The sequence below is a fragment of the Benincasa hispida genome, chromosome 1, assembly GCF_009727055.1.
Source record: "Benincasa hispida cultivar B227 chromosome 1, ASM972705v1, whole genome shotgun sequence".
In the NCBI taxonomy this organism is placed as follows: domain Eukaryota; kingdom Viridiplantae; phylum Streptophyta; class Magnoliopsida; order Cucurbitales; family Cucurbitaceae; genus Benincasa; species Benincasa hispida.
In genome coordinates, this window is record NC_052349.1 from 56,171,825 (window position 1) to 56,186,808 (window position 14,984).

General features: G+C 36.3%; 1 protein-coding gene across 6 annotated transcripts; it reads right to left on the bottom strand.

The window, feature by feature from the left end:
* Positions 1-1,738: 1,738 nt before the first annotated feature.
* On the bottom strand, positions 1,739-10,057 carry LOC120083310 (ubiquinone biosynthesis monooxygenase COQ6, mitochondrial). Of its 6 annotated transcripts, none has more exons than XM_039039047.1 (13): positions 9,635-10,057; positions 9,511-9,558; positions 9,316-9,415; positions 8,109-8,167; positions 7,614-7,742; positions 7,406-7,505; positions 6,805-6,948; positions 6,173-6,231; positions 5,388-5,455; positions 5,258-5,309; positions 4,696-4,869; positions 4,011-4,610; positions 1,739-2,126 (listed from the first exon to the last, which is right to left on the bottom strand). In XM_039039047.1, exons 5-13 carry the CDS (start codon positions 7,737-7,739, stop codon positions 1,911-1,913), a joined length of 1,539 nt encoding a protein of 512 aa, XP_038894975.1. In that variant the 5' UTR covers positions 7,740-7,742; positions 8,109-8,167; positions 9,316-9,415; positions 9,511-9,558; positions 9,635-10,057; the 3' UTR covers positions 1,739-1,910. The 6 variants fall into 6 exon arrangements, with proteins under 6 accessions (XP_038894975.1, XP_038894947.1, XP_038894966.1 ...); XM_039039019.1 differs by having other exon boundaries at positions 7,877-8,167; XM_039039038.1 differs by having other exon boundaries at positions 8,109-8,176.
* Between the last annotated feature and the right edge of the window lie 4,927 nt (positions 10,058-14,984).

Genomic DNA, 14,984 nt, shown 5'->3' on the forward strand with positions numbered 1-14,984 from the left:
TAAAAATTTAACCTTCACATTATAATTACCACTAAAGTAGTTTAGGGTAGTTTTTGTAATTTGGCATAAAAATTAGTATTTAGTACACTTAGTGACATGACTTGTGAAATTTTTATACATGAAAATGAAAAAGAAAATATAACTTAATTATATTAATAAATATTAATATCAACCTATGTATCTAAGAAACCAATATCAATATATTATTTAGATCAAATAACCATTAACTAATACATTTTTAATTGACATTTAATAATATCTTAACTATTCTACATAAAGAAATTATTAATTCGCATCTAATTAATTAATTAATTTATATAACAGTATATTAAATAATACTGATTTTTAATTTACATACCCTTACTCTAGTTAATTAAGAACCCAAAATACCAAATATCTAATTTTCATATATTAATTACTTTGCATATCCCTGTTTTATATTTCAAACATTCGTACTTGGAAAAATAAAAAAATAAGGGATGGTTAGGTTCGAGTTTTCATTGATCAGGTCGTCGGACGGAGGTGAGAAGCAAAATTTCTATCATCTAGCTCCTTCCATGCAAGACGACTAGGATCAAATAGTTTACAATAATGCTAAGAAAGAAAAAGATCGAGACCATTCTTTTTTCAACTTCTATCCCAAGCACACACAATGGAGCCGTAGACAGTCAAGTAAAATTCAATCCACGAATTAATTTGATCTATAGACAGCATCATTGTGGTAAAGGTCGTAACGTCAAAGGAATCATTACCACAGGACATAGAGGGGATGTCATATGCATCTATACCATAAAATCAATTTTCAACTGAATGAAAAAGACATATGGTAGAATCGTGACCATAGAATACAACCCTAATCGAAATGCATACATTTGTCTCATACACTACAGGGGCGGTGAGAAAATACATATTTTACATCGTAGAGGAACTATAATTGGAGATATCATTGTTTCTAATACAGAAGTTCCTATAAAAATGGGAAATGCCCTGCATTTGAGTACAGTTTGAACTATTGATTTTCGTAATTGGAAGTAACCAATTAGGTTTACGACGAAACCTAGAAATCGATCACTGATCCAATTTGAGTGCCTCCACAGGATAGACCTCAACAGAAAATTGAAGAGTAATGACAAGTGATTGAATTCAGTAGTTCCTCATATAAAATTATTGACTCTAGAGATATAGTAATATAGTGAAGACTAAATTGTTTCAAACACCGACAGAACTAGAAGTGTCCCTTGTTTCAAAGAGAGTAAGACGAGTTATTCACATTTCATTTAATGGTCAAAGGCAAATTGAAAACTAAGCAGTGGTAATTCTAAGGATTCCCAAGAGGAAAAAAGCTCCTAAAGCTTAGCATCTACCAAAAGGAAAGTAGTATATGCTCAGCAAAGCTATTTGATTTTCTTTGAAGGCTCCTAAAGTACTAGCAAGAGCTAATAGCAAAAGCAAAACGAGTAGCTAGCCGCTACTATCTCTTCCTATATAGCATAGTTTCAAAATTGCCCAAAGCTATTGTCCTATAGAGCTTCCACCTTCCCTACGCTAAATCAAACAAAGGCAGTCCCTAGTGGAGTGAGGTAGTAGCCTTAGATTTAGCTGTAGCAGCTAGGAATTGAGCTTGAAAACTTTGCTTTTGGTTTCATTTAGCTGTAGTTGATTTAAATTGAAAACTTGGTCAGAGTTTCCAACTCCCAACTATTTAGTATCCATACCTGGCCAACAATTACAAAACCCATGATGCAAACATATAAGAAATATCTCTACAAAGAACAAGTTTTATTCCAAAGCATTACGGAAAAAAATAAAAGGAAAAAAAAGAACTAATTCATCTGGATGGACATAAGAACTTATATCTTGCTATGTACAAAATTTCCATTCATCTTTCTTTCATTTTTTTTCATTTACCCTCAAGTGAAGAGAGGCAACCTCTGATCTCCAGAGGCATATGAAATAATACTCTTTTTAAGAGGAGAAATATAGTTAGCCCCATGAAAAGCAGCAGCACGCAAGATGTTGAAAGGTCCAAAATCCACAGAATAAGCCTTCTGAAAGCCATCCAGAATAGCCATCATAGCAATATTAGCAGGTTTCCTCTCTGCTTCATATTTCTTCATCAATGTCACCTGCACAAAATCAGTTCAGCTGACTCGAACCGGAAAACCACTGAAAATGATGGCCCGTCTGACAACAATTTTATTTTTGGTTTGTTTACGGAATTTTCTTCATTTTAGTAGTCTTCAGAAACAAAAAATGAAGATGAAACAAAGTCATTGTCAAACTGAGTATGACGGTTTCAATGCATGTTCATGAGGATCTAATGAATCAGATGTCAATTGACTTTTTCTTCAACTTCTGTAGGAGGGTCGAGTACCTTACAACTCTCCACTAACAGAAAACTTCAGGAAATGGACATATACATCATCCCTTCAGTTTAAAGATAAAGGAACTTATTACCAAATATTTTGGGTCAAAATGGACCAACATGGAGTGACGTGATTGAAAAGGCAAGATGAAAACTTAGATGCCTTTGAAGGCTTTCTGTTCACATTGTGATACTGATAGCCGCTTATTTAGAATATTTTGTGATACCAAGATTTTGGAAGGGTCATTGGTTATTCTGATAGAACCCTAATATATTGAAATATAAAATATAACGGAAATACAAGGTAAACTAAGTATTCGAGGTACTTGGACCCTCCCAATCTTGAGATAACTCTCAAGTCCTAATTCACATACCAAATATTGCTAGCCTTCTCCATTTCCTTCCCCTCTATTTATAATCAACTTTCCTAACCACTCCCTAGCTAATTACTAATATACCCCTAATATTCCTCTAGTACCAATCCTACCATATTCTTATTCTATAACGATCAAATCAAGAAACATAAACTAACCTGAAAGCTCAGAGTTGTATACATATGTGTGTAAAACTATTACTTTCATGCCATAATCTATACGTTTGATTTACTGTTGTTATACATGTACAAACAAAGGAAACATGAATTTTTCAAGAATCTTATATTACAAGGACTTTATAAACTGTGAACGTCAAAATCTACAATTGGTCATTACTATTCAATGCCTGGATGGTAAAGTTATCAGGCAAGTACAACTTGTCACATCAATTACCGCTCATCTTCTTAAATGTAGTCAGGATTAAGAGAATTTTTTGACAATTGACAAGTTTGAAGGAATTACTGAAACTTCTAAAAGTTTAAAGATCAAATTGAAAACAAACATATGGTTGTTAGTTGGGACAAAGGGTTTTGGACCTACAGTCCCATTCTCACATATATAGGTCTGATGAAGGAATTACTGAAACTTCTAAAAGTTTAAAGATCAAATTGAAAACAAACATATGGTTGTTAGTTGGGACAAAGGGTTTTGGACCTATAGTCCCATTCTCACATATATAGGTCCGATGACAACTTGTGGCTAGACAAGCTACAGCACAACCTCCCATGTGAAATGATGACAAATTTGGTTCGTAGGACGTCGGAGATATGAATAACCTTCATATTGTGTTAGATATCCAACACAGAAGGTTTATTAGAGGAAGGGCAAAAAGGGAAGTGTTGCCTTTTCTAACATTTAGAAGTGTTTGTTTCTTTGTCAAATTGTTTTGAATTAGGGAGTTGTAACTAGCTCCTTTAGTTACTTATGTTTCTTTGGTTTATATGTTGTGTTTTATAAAAACTAGAGGTCTAGTATTTGGAGAGGTCCAGGATATTTTGGGAAAGGATGATCCAAATTGATTAAGGTATATTGTCAATTACTTCATCCTATATAAAGGACACCTATCATAATGTTAAAAGAATTGTATATGATACAAGGATCGAATGCTGATCTAGAAGAAAGAAATCTAATAGGAAATCATATCAGAAAATATATCAAAGATAATTACGATCAGTACAATAACTTGGGAGTACTAAATTTAAAAACGTGAAAATGATGAAACACAACACCTAGGACTACAAACAAAAGAATATTAGAGAAAAATACCGTACCTCGCCAATGTCGGTTCCAAGCGCAAGTCCTTCAGCAATTACTTTAGAAAGTGACAATGCATCTCCAAAACCTAAATTAACACCTTGACCAGCCAAAGGATGAACAGTGTGTGCTGCATCACCAATCAAAACCACACGCTTTGAAGCATAGTTCTTGGCGTGATTCAAAGACAATGGGAAGACCATTCTTTCAGATGCCAACTTGACCACCTTTGGAGGCACTTCGAATCCTTCATCTACTGATACAGTGACATCTGGTTTCAGCCATGAAAAAAAATCTCGACTTCCAAATATGCTGGACTTTGGAGGAGGACCATAACCACAATCCAAAGCAGAATTTACATCCTTCACAAAATCATCCTGATCCATTGACTTACGGTCTGTGGCCTCTTTTGGGTTCATAGTCCAAACTATATTACTATAATTATCCCCAATTGGTAGAAGTGCAATTGGTCCAGAAGGCAGAAACCGTTGCCATGCACAACGGTTTTCCTGTGTGTGCTCCACTGTACAGATAACTGCATTCTGGGAGTAATTCCATCCAGTTGTTTTAAACCCAGCTAACTGTCTAACAAGTGACCTGGAGCCATCTGCACCAACCTGCAACGAAACACAGACAAAATTTTGATGTTTGCCAAGCAACTTCCCTAAAATTCAAAGCATATCCTTCCTACAAGAGAATTACCACCAACTTTGCATATAAAGTGCTGCCATCACTCAGGTCCAATTTTGCTAAATGACCTGGTTCGTTCGATGTTGTCTTAGAAGACATGTTAGCTGACACTGTTGGTGAACCACTTGGGCGTAAGTTCATTGTGGTTAATCTGGAAGAGTATATTGTTGGTTGAGCATCTGTACACTGTTGAAATTTAGATACTCAGCATTCTGAAGAATCCAAAGGTAACATGGAATGAGGAGAATAAGACACAATTGTTGTAATTACTGGAGATATATTAGAAAATTAAAATATTACCATCTGGTATTTTTTTTTAGCATAATACATAAATTGAAATAAGTTGTGGTGTGGCTTGGCTTTCTGTGATAAGATCTTGTCAACAATATCTCTCAGTATTGCTCAAGAATATTAAACTATCTCTTAGCATCCGACTACTCTGACGACCTTCTCCACTTCGTGCAAATAAATTATAATGAAAAATTTAAGCACAACAGACCACTAAACTCAACAAGCTACTCAAGAGATTGGAAAGTCCATTGATCAGCATAGGAATTTTACAGTCGACTGTTACCTGTATGCGTGATAACAAGGAACTTTGAAGCACTTTGTTTTCCACCACGCAGCTGTAAACAAAGCCAAATGAGTGCCACCTCCAAAAACTATTTAATTGAGTTGCTTTCAATTTGAATGCTGGTGCTTACCCTAAAATTTCTTTATTTACATCTCTTGCATGGTACTTTGTGTAACCTAAACCTGTATAGTCCCAAACCTAACAAAGATTGAAAGATGATAGGATAGTTCCACTTAATTTTATCATGAAAAATGCATTCCAAGCTTAATTATATGCATTACATAATTTTCATTAGCAGAATATAACATATTTTTATCAAGTTAATACTCAAAAAAGTAGTAATTATATATGAACGACAAATTTAGAAAGAAACAGAACAAATCCAAGAAGGCTGTGAAATATTGTTCATGTTTTCTGCTGCTTACAAAAATTATCATTGCAAACCGGAATTTAGAATTAATAGACCACAAATCCTACTGTGTGGCCTCCCAGTGTGAAGACATGTTCTGGAGGAAAAAATCAGGAAATTCAACCAGTGATGGTTGCTTGGACGTGCTTAGTATGGTTATGAAGGCCCAAGGGAAGGTTGTTTTTGTGTGGTTTTGTTTGTGTGTGCGTGTTGGGGTGGGGGGTCGTCAGGTTCATAGTGAGAACTGAGAAGAGAACCTGACAAGAACCTTCTTCTAGAACGTATACAAGCACCACACAAAACATCCAAATTGCAATAACTAAAGCACAAGAAGGGATGAGTAGTGTATTGATTTTACTAATAATAACCAAATACCTTTAACTGTTACGTGAAATTAGCAATTACAAGGGAGCTGGAGCTACTAATAACAAAATATTTAAACTGATCCGTAACAACATATTCCTTTAATTAAAGAATCAAATGGATTGACAAAGTACAGTCTATACCTGCATCTTGTCAAAGTATGCGTGTCGTTGTTGTTCAACATATTTCCATGCATCAATGTCTGGACAATGAGAATTCTGTTATTTCAATTCAGTACTGTTCTTAATAATGAAGAAAATGAAAGCTAAGCCAACTTTCTGTGTCAGCTTCAATGAAGGACATTAACTGATGCATAATGGTGCAGTACAGTGGTACAACAAAAAGATGAAATAAAAATAATATGTTTTCAAATTTTCTGACAAAATTAGACCAGAAAACAGTGTAATTCAGACCCCATTTGGTAACCATTTCATTTTTTGTTTTGGTTTTTTAAAAATTAAGTCTATTTTCTCCCAATTTCTTACCATGATTTACATCTTCCTTAAGTACAATAGTTGAATTGTTAGCCAAATTCCAAAAACAAAAACAACCTTTTAAAAGCTACTTTTTTAGTTTTCAAATTTTGGCTTGGTTTTTTAAACCATTGGTAAAGGAAAAAATTTGAGGGTGAAAGTAGTGTCTATAGGCTTAATTTTAAAAAACAAAAACAAAAAACAAAATAGTTACAGAACGGGACCTCAATAATTAAGATTGATTTTAATGTTAAAAGACATACAACATTAGAATCTGTAAAACAACTACATAAATTCATCACCTTTGAAAAAAGATATAGTTGCAGGAGTCACTGTGCTCACTCTTGGATCGGGAGGACCATCTTTCTTAATGCTGGCTCCACCCTTTAAAGCTGGATTGCTGTCAATAATGGCTATAGACAACTGCTTAGTCAATGGCATGCTTGCTGCAAATACAAAACAACTGTGAGGCTAAATTTAGACTATAACTTCGTGATTAACCGTGAAATTAGTCGAGATGCACACAAGCTATCTGAGACACTCACATATATCATGAAAGTGAATGCTCTTGATAAATATTCCAATTTTGATTTCATTACTTAAAGTTAAAATTGCTAGACGAAGAGGACTCACCATATATATGGAGTCTAGATAATCTAAGATACTCATAAAATTAGAACAAAACACACAGAAAAACAAAGAAAATAAATTAAACAACATAAGCAAAGCATTTGACTCCAACCTAAATTAACAACTCGCTGTATCCAAAAAGAAAAATAAATTATTAGAACAATTCTGTTATCCACCATTACAGCATTCTAAGTGTGAAGACGTGAATGGTGAGTGCTTTGTGTATCTGCACGGTAAGAGTTGCAGAAATTATTCATCCAAACAACCACCTACCTAAGGAGCAAGCTAAGGCCATGCCTACCATGCCACCTCCAACTATAGCAATGTCATGTTGAGGAAAGTCATCTGTGGAACCTGGCTTCTGCCCTTGTACCTGAGATTTGGGTGCATCAAATATATGAATATTCTCAGTGACACAAATTGAAATATCGAATTATAGTATTGCATAACTCATTTATCAGATGTAGTATTATAGTATTACATAGCTATGGTTTCCATTTGAGCCAGAAACTTTAGCAGCTGAATCAGTGCAGAAGTTTTTCCATCGAGTCTTCAATCCAAAGACATTATTGGCAGGGTTTCTTCTAACTAACTTGTTCCAGCACATATTCTATCAGATTATAATCAAAAGTCACAATCAGAGTTTTCAAAAGCTCAAGACACAGTAAAGTGCAATAGTCTTCTTGCAACGATCCCAAATTTCAATGAACTAGGGATTGTTACCAAAATTTAATCTGAACTAACTTTACAAACTCTTATGCTTTGGAAAAATTTCGGCAACATAACCATGCTAACACAACAAAACCAAAATTTCTGTTGTGACCTGTTCAAGAAACACACTTCCAAACAACATTCAAAACAAACTTCAACTCAAATAACTAACTGAAAACCAACTTAAGTTAAAACAAAGTTTCAAATTCCAAATATTCAAATGGCCAAAATACTAATAAGGGAAAGACAATGTCGTAAGTCTAACTGTCGATCTTTCTCAAGCTCCCTCCTCAGCATCACCAAGGACATAATGCTCGTCCTTACCTACAAAATCTTGCGGGGGATCAGTATACACTTGTACTGATAAGTAGCCCACACCTGAAGGGCCAACCAAACAGCATACAAGCAATAATAGCAAAACTCACAACCACGATGACAATGTTCACATCGTGCAAAACTCATGAATTTAATAATCAAACATAAAGCATACAAGATTTTAAATCAATTTCCTCAAGCACACTAAACATTCCAACTTAACCTCGTAAAACATCTGGAATAAATTACTCGAGACATGATGACCCCTATCCATCCTTAGGATCCTATCGCTCCTTACGGTGCTCATCATTCAACCCTTAGCCGTACCTAAGACCTTGAACTGCACATCTCCCTTGACCGTACTCAAGGCCACGATGTCCCCTATAGCACCTGACGTTTGCCCTTAGCCATACCAAAGGCTCGAACATCTCGTCAACCCTTAACCATACTTAAGGCCTCGACGTTCTCTATAGCACCCAACATTCGCCCTTAGTGGTACCTAAGACTCGAACATCTCATCGATCCTTAACCATAATTAAGGCCTCGACGTTCTCTATAACAATTAATGTCCAACCCTTAGCCATACCTAAGGCCTTGAACTATGCATCGACCCTTAACCGTACCCAAGATCCCAATGCTTTTCTAAATCCAACGGTAACATCAATTCTCACCCAACGTAATTTCTTTATGGACACAATCCTCAAATATCTCTATCACAATATTACATCAAAGTGCGTGAATCCTATAACATTTAAATTATGCCCTATGCCAAAATTACATAAAACAACGTTTACACTTTCAGTAGTACACCTATGCTCCTTAAAAAAACACATAATATTCCAAAAAACACATAATAACACCTCACACATCATCCAGATCAATGCAAGGAGCATTCAGTCATACTTAAGCATATCAGATCAGATCACAGATTCAGAGTAAAATATGCCATAATCATACATAACGGTATTTAAATCACGCATCACGCTAGCACACAAGCAAACAAACCCAACCGGTAGAATTCTACTTGCATAAATGTTTTAGAGTGCTCCTAAATTAATCAAAATACTCCTGAAATAATAAAACCAAGTTCTCAAAGTTTGAACTTAATTCGAACCTCTTCCGGAGACTCAAAAGGAGTTCGGAGTGAGAAATCTTACCTAATGCGACCTTAGACTTCAATCCGAACACTTTGAATCAAGTCAAAAGACTGGAGCTCTTGCTGGAACGTGTTCGAAGAGTTCCGAAACCACTCCCAATCTACAAAAACGAGTTTCCAAGAATTAAAGACAAACCCAAACATTAATAAACTAGTTCAAAACAGTATTTAGGGTCATAAACCCACTGAAACTTACCCAAAAGAACTCGAATCCTTGCTGGCCGGTGATCGAAATCGCTTAATCCTACATGTTTGGAGTCATTAAGCAATGGGTATTTCAAACCCAAGCCGAAATTCAATGGGTAAATGTCGAACATTACCGAGAGGAAGGAAAACGCCGCTAAACACTACGGGGAGTGCTGAAATCGTGAGTCTGGCCGAAGTTGAAGATGAACGTCGAATAGTTGGAACAATCGTCGTTCGTGGAGGAAGGGACGTGCCGTCGCTGGTCTATACGTCGTCGGAGCCGTTGGTGTTCTCTGTTGTTGGTCGGCTGGCGCGTGGGAGACGTCGAGGTTCTTGTGTTCGTCGAGGAGGACACGCGAGGGAGGGAGATGCCGCTGGTATTTGCACGCAGTTGTCAACGTAGCGTCGCCGAAAAACGTTGGTCGTAGTTGTAATGCTGGTCGACTGAAGTGATATGCAAAGGGAAGGTTGGCGGTGGTCACTCTTCACGGCAAAATAGAGGGAGGGGAGAGAGGAAAGAAACGTGAAGAAGGCTAGGGCTTTCCAAAATTTCACAAAATAATCCAAAAATTTAAATATATATATATATATTCCATGGACCTCTAACTAAAACTTATTATGTCTACATTATTTCCATGTAAAAGACCATTTTTACCCACACTTTTAAAACCTCCTCTAGACCCTATCTTCTTCCTCCTTCAACAATTTCTTCGGCCATTATATTCATTGCAACACTAGCATTCCACCAAATCATTTATTCTCAACTAATATTCTATCAACATCATTGAATGTCATTGAGAATGGGATTAATAATGAAAGGTCACTCTCAGTTATTCATAACATTTTCAGTCGAGTTCCTCAACTTCTTCTCCCATTATTCTCACAGAGTTTCACTCTGGCATTCTCATTGTCTATCACTTTCATCAATCATTTAGTTCATTTTGACTTTAAGTATAGAGCAAGATCGTTCGCCAAAACCATAAACGAATAGAGTGTTAAGTGTTTACAAAGTATTTTTCTTACAAGATCGCTTTTATAAAGATAGGAGATCACTCACCTTGTAAGTGATCGTTTAGTATAATATGAGCGATCACTTAGAACTTACTAGTGATCGGTTTTAATGTACTGGGTGATTTTCTATAGTATACTAGGCGATCTCTTAGAACTTACTGACGATCGTGTATTACTTACTGAGTGATCACTTACTTTAATAACAATTCTAATCTAATTTGTCAATTTTCTTATTGTAAATCAATTATGCAACTCCGCATCTTTGTATGATTTGGTGGGGAATAGGACCAGTCTGGAAGTAATTATGTTGGAGGTCATATAAAAGGTTTGAAAGTCAGAAATGATATAACGTGTAGTGAATTAGTGAATATTCTGCACCAATATCTGAATATTGATCCGGATATGTTGATATACACATCAAATATTGTTAGAATCTATTGGTCCCGGCTCCCCCAATTGACATAGTCTGTAACACCCCGAATTTTCACTTTTTATATAATTTCAGTAATTTTGTTATTTGAGGACTTTTTTGGAATTTTAGATTTGAAGTATAAGTGCGGGAATTTAAATGTTGACGTGAAAATTATTCAATTTTGAAATTCAATTTGAAAATTGATGACAGGAATTAATTTTCTTTTGAAAAGAAAAGGAAATAAATAGTATAAAGTGGATTAAGGAAATGATTTAAATGTAATCATATTATTTCCGTTATTATTATTATTATTATTATTTTAAAATAAAAAGAAACTCATCCCTTCTCCCCACGCACGAAACCCTTATTCCCCAAACTTTTTCCTCCTGCCACCGGTCACTGCCTCCCTTCGCCGCCGTTCGTCGGATTTTGGCTTGTGGTGAAATTTTGGGTAAGATATGAGTCTTCTAGAATTTTCTTAAAGATTTTGGTTACTCAGTTGGCTTTGGCTAAAATTGTTAACACCCACTATGTTTGGCCCATAGATTCAAGCAGTGAAGGAATTTTTAAGGTCGAAGTATGTTGTCAGGCGTTGCGCAGGATTAAGTTGGGTTTGCAAACAGATTTGAGCTTGAAACTAATTTTGGACCAAGTAACATTTTGGTAAGTATATTAACCCTTGGAAGGTTTGAATTAAAATTTTGTTGCTGGTAATTTGGGAATGATTTAATGTTTAAAAATTGAGCTTAAAGGTTAAGATCGATTTTTGTCCATGTTTTAGGATCTCATTCAAAAGTTGTGGAAGGCTAGAAAGGAGTTTGTACACTTGACTTAACTTTTGGACTTTATTTGAGGTAAGTAATCTTACTACTAGAATAGATTTTATACGAGGCAATACACTGTAGATTTAACATTGAGGATCCTACAACAGTTTTTCTTTAAATAATTTTGATTCTTTTAAGGTTGGATAAACTGCTTATGAAAGATATATGAGCATGTGGTAATATATCGGAATATGATTACGTATGAGCTTGATTTGGAATTTTATGAGTTATATTAAATGATGATTGAGAATGACCCTCAAATTATAAGTTAAGTAGCACTCCTATTGGAGTGCCTTAAAGCTAGATGAGCATTAGAAATTTGTTGATCTATATAATTACGTGCCTTATTATGAGAATGTGTAGACTGTATGACATATTACGAAATCTCGAATACTGTATTGTTTACATGATTTAGTGCATGAAAGTGATGTGCTATAGTTGATCCATTTAAAACTAGATTAAATACGTATGTTGAGGTCAATCAACATGAGGTTGACGATGAGGAGATTTTAGAGGATTCATGATTAGGTGAATGTTATATGTAATATGAAGTTAGATGCAATCTTCTTTCCTTTCCACACTATGTGACTGCATGAAAGTAATGCACGTCCAATGACGCTAGTACATGAAAGAGATGTACTAGGGCTGGTGTGTATGAAAGTGATACATACCTAGAGGATACTGGGGTGTACGGAAGAGGTACATACTCAGTGGATTATGTGTATGCGAAAGAGGTGTATGCCTACCCATGTGTACGAAAGAGGTACACATCCCTACATTTATAGAGAAGATCTGGGGTGTACGAAAGAGGTATACATCCCTACATTTATAGAGAGGACCTGAGGTGTACGAAAGAGGTACATACTCAGTGGGTTATGTGTATATGAAAAAGGTGTATACATAACTAGATGTACGAAAGAGGTACATACTTAGTAGGTTAGGTATATACGAAAGAGGTAATCCATAGCACGATGGCAAGACAGACTGCCTAGACTCAGGCTCAGGAGGAACCAGTGCCACCCGAGCAGTTACAGCAGACCTGACCACATAATAGAGACATGCAGGGCCTGTCTCTTGAGGCTAAACATCTGAGGGATTTCAGGAAGTATGACCCTCGCTCCTTTGATGGATCAGTAGGGGACCCCACCAAAGCAGAGATGTGGTTTCATCTATTGAGATGATATTCTATTTTATGAGGTGTCCGGAAGAGCATAAGCTTCAATACGCAGTGTTCATGTTGACTGGTAATGCGAAAATCTGGTGGCGTTCAACAGAGTAAATGATTGATACTGATGGGAAACTTGCAACCTAGGAGCAGTTCAAGGAGCNGACCTCGCCGCCGCCTCTCTCACTGCCCAAACTGATTTCGCTGCCGCCTACCTCACTGCCCAAACTGATCTCGTACCGCTCACCAGCCGGAGGAGACATATGAGTCTCGCCACGCCGCCAGCCCAACTGCCGACCTCCACCGGTCACTGCCTCCCTTCGCCGCCGTTCGTCGGATTTTGGCTTGTGGTGAAATTTTGGGTAAGATATGAGTCTTCTAGAATTTTCTTAAAGATTTTGGTTACTCAGTTGGCTTTGGCTAAAATTGTTAACACCCACTATGTTTGGCCCATAGATTCAAGCAGTGAAGGAATTTTTAAGGTCGAAGTATGTTGTCAGGCGTTGCGCAGGATTAAGTTGGGTTTGCAAACAGATTTGAGCTTGAAACTAATTTTGGACCAAGTAACATTTTGGTAAGTATATTAACCCTTGGAAGGTTTGAATTAAAATTTTGTTGCTGGTAATTTGGGAATGATTTAATGTTTAAAAATTGAGCTTAAAGGTTAAGATCGATTTTTGTCCATGTTTTAGGATCTCATTCAAAAGTTGTGGAAGGCTAGAAAGGAGTTTGTACACTTGACTTAACTTTTGGACTTTATTTGAGGTAAGTAATCTTACTACTAGAATAGATTTTATACGAGGCAATACACTGTAGATTTAACATTGAGGATCCTACAACAGTTTTTCTTTAAATAATTTTGATTCTTTTAAGGTTGGATAAACTGCTTATGAAAGATATATGAGCATGTGGTAATATATCGGAATATGATTACGTATGAGCTTGATTTGGAATTTTATGAGTTATATTAAATGATGATTGAGAATGACCCTCAAATTATAAGTTAAGTAGCACTCCTATTGGAGTGCCTTAAAGCTAGATGAGCATTAGAAATTTGTTGATCTATATAATTACGTGCCTTATTATGAGAATGTGTAGACTGTATGACATATTACGAAATCTCGAATACTGTATTGTTTACATGATTTAGTGCATGAAAGTGATGTGCTATAGTTGATCCATTTAAAACTAGATTAAATACGTATGTTGAGGTCAATCAACATGAGGTTGACGATGAGGAGATTTTAGAGGATTCATGATTAGGTGAATGTTATATGTAATATGAAGTTAGATGCAATCTTCTTTCCTTTCCACACTATGTGACTGCATGAAAGTAATGCACGTCCAATGACGCTAGTACATGAAAGAGATGTACTAGGGCTGGTGTGTATGAAAGTGATACATACCTAGAGGATACTGGGGTGTACGGAAGAGGTACATACTCAGTGGATTATGTGTATGCGAAAGAGGTGTATGCCTACCCATGTGTACGAAAGAGGTACACATCCCTACATTTATAGAGAAGATCTGGGGTGTACGAAAGAGGTATACATCCCTACATTTATAGAGAGGACCTGAGGTGTACGAAAGAGGTACATACTCAGTGGGTTATGTGTATATGAAAAAGGTGTATACATAACTAGATGTACGAAAGAGGTACATACTTAGTAGGTTAGGTATATACGAAAGAGGTAATCCATAGCACGATGGCAAGACAGACTGCCTAGACTCAGGCTCAGGAGGAACCAGTGCCACCCGAGCAGTTACAGCAGACCTGACCACATAATAGAGACATGCAGGGCCTGTCTCTTGAGGCTAAACATCTGAGGGATTTCAGGAAGTATGACCCTCGCTCCTTTGATGGATCAGTAGGGGACCCCACCAAAGCAGAGATGTGGTTTCATCTATTGAGATGATATTCTATTTTATGAGGTGTCCGGAAGAGCATAAGCTTCAATACGCAGTGTTCATGTTGACTGGTAATGCGAAAATCTGGTGGCGTTCAACAGAGTAAATGATTGATACTGATGGGAAACTTGCAACCTAGGAGCAGTTCAAGGAGCGCTTTTATG

Bases quoted from the DNA above. Each gene is read 5' to 3' on its own strand.
- LOC120083310 (XM_039039019.1), bottom strand. From the start codon at position 7,921: ATGGTTATGTTGCCGAAATTTTTCCAAAGCATAAGAGTTTGTAAA. The intron at 5,310-5,387 runs GTAAGCACCAGC...CTTTGTTTACAG, and splicing joins GTAAATAAAGAAATTTTAGG to CTGCGTGGTGGAAAACAAAG. The intron at 4,870-5,257 runs GTAACAGTCGAC...AAATTTCAACAG, and splicing joins CCTTGTTATCACGCATACAG to TGTACAGATGCTCAACCAAC.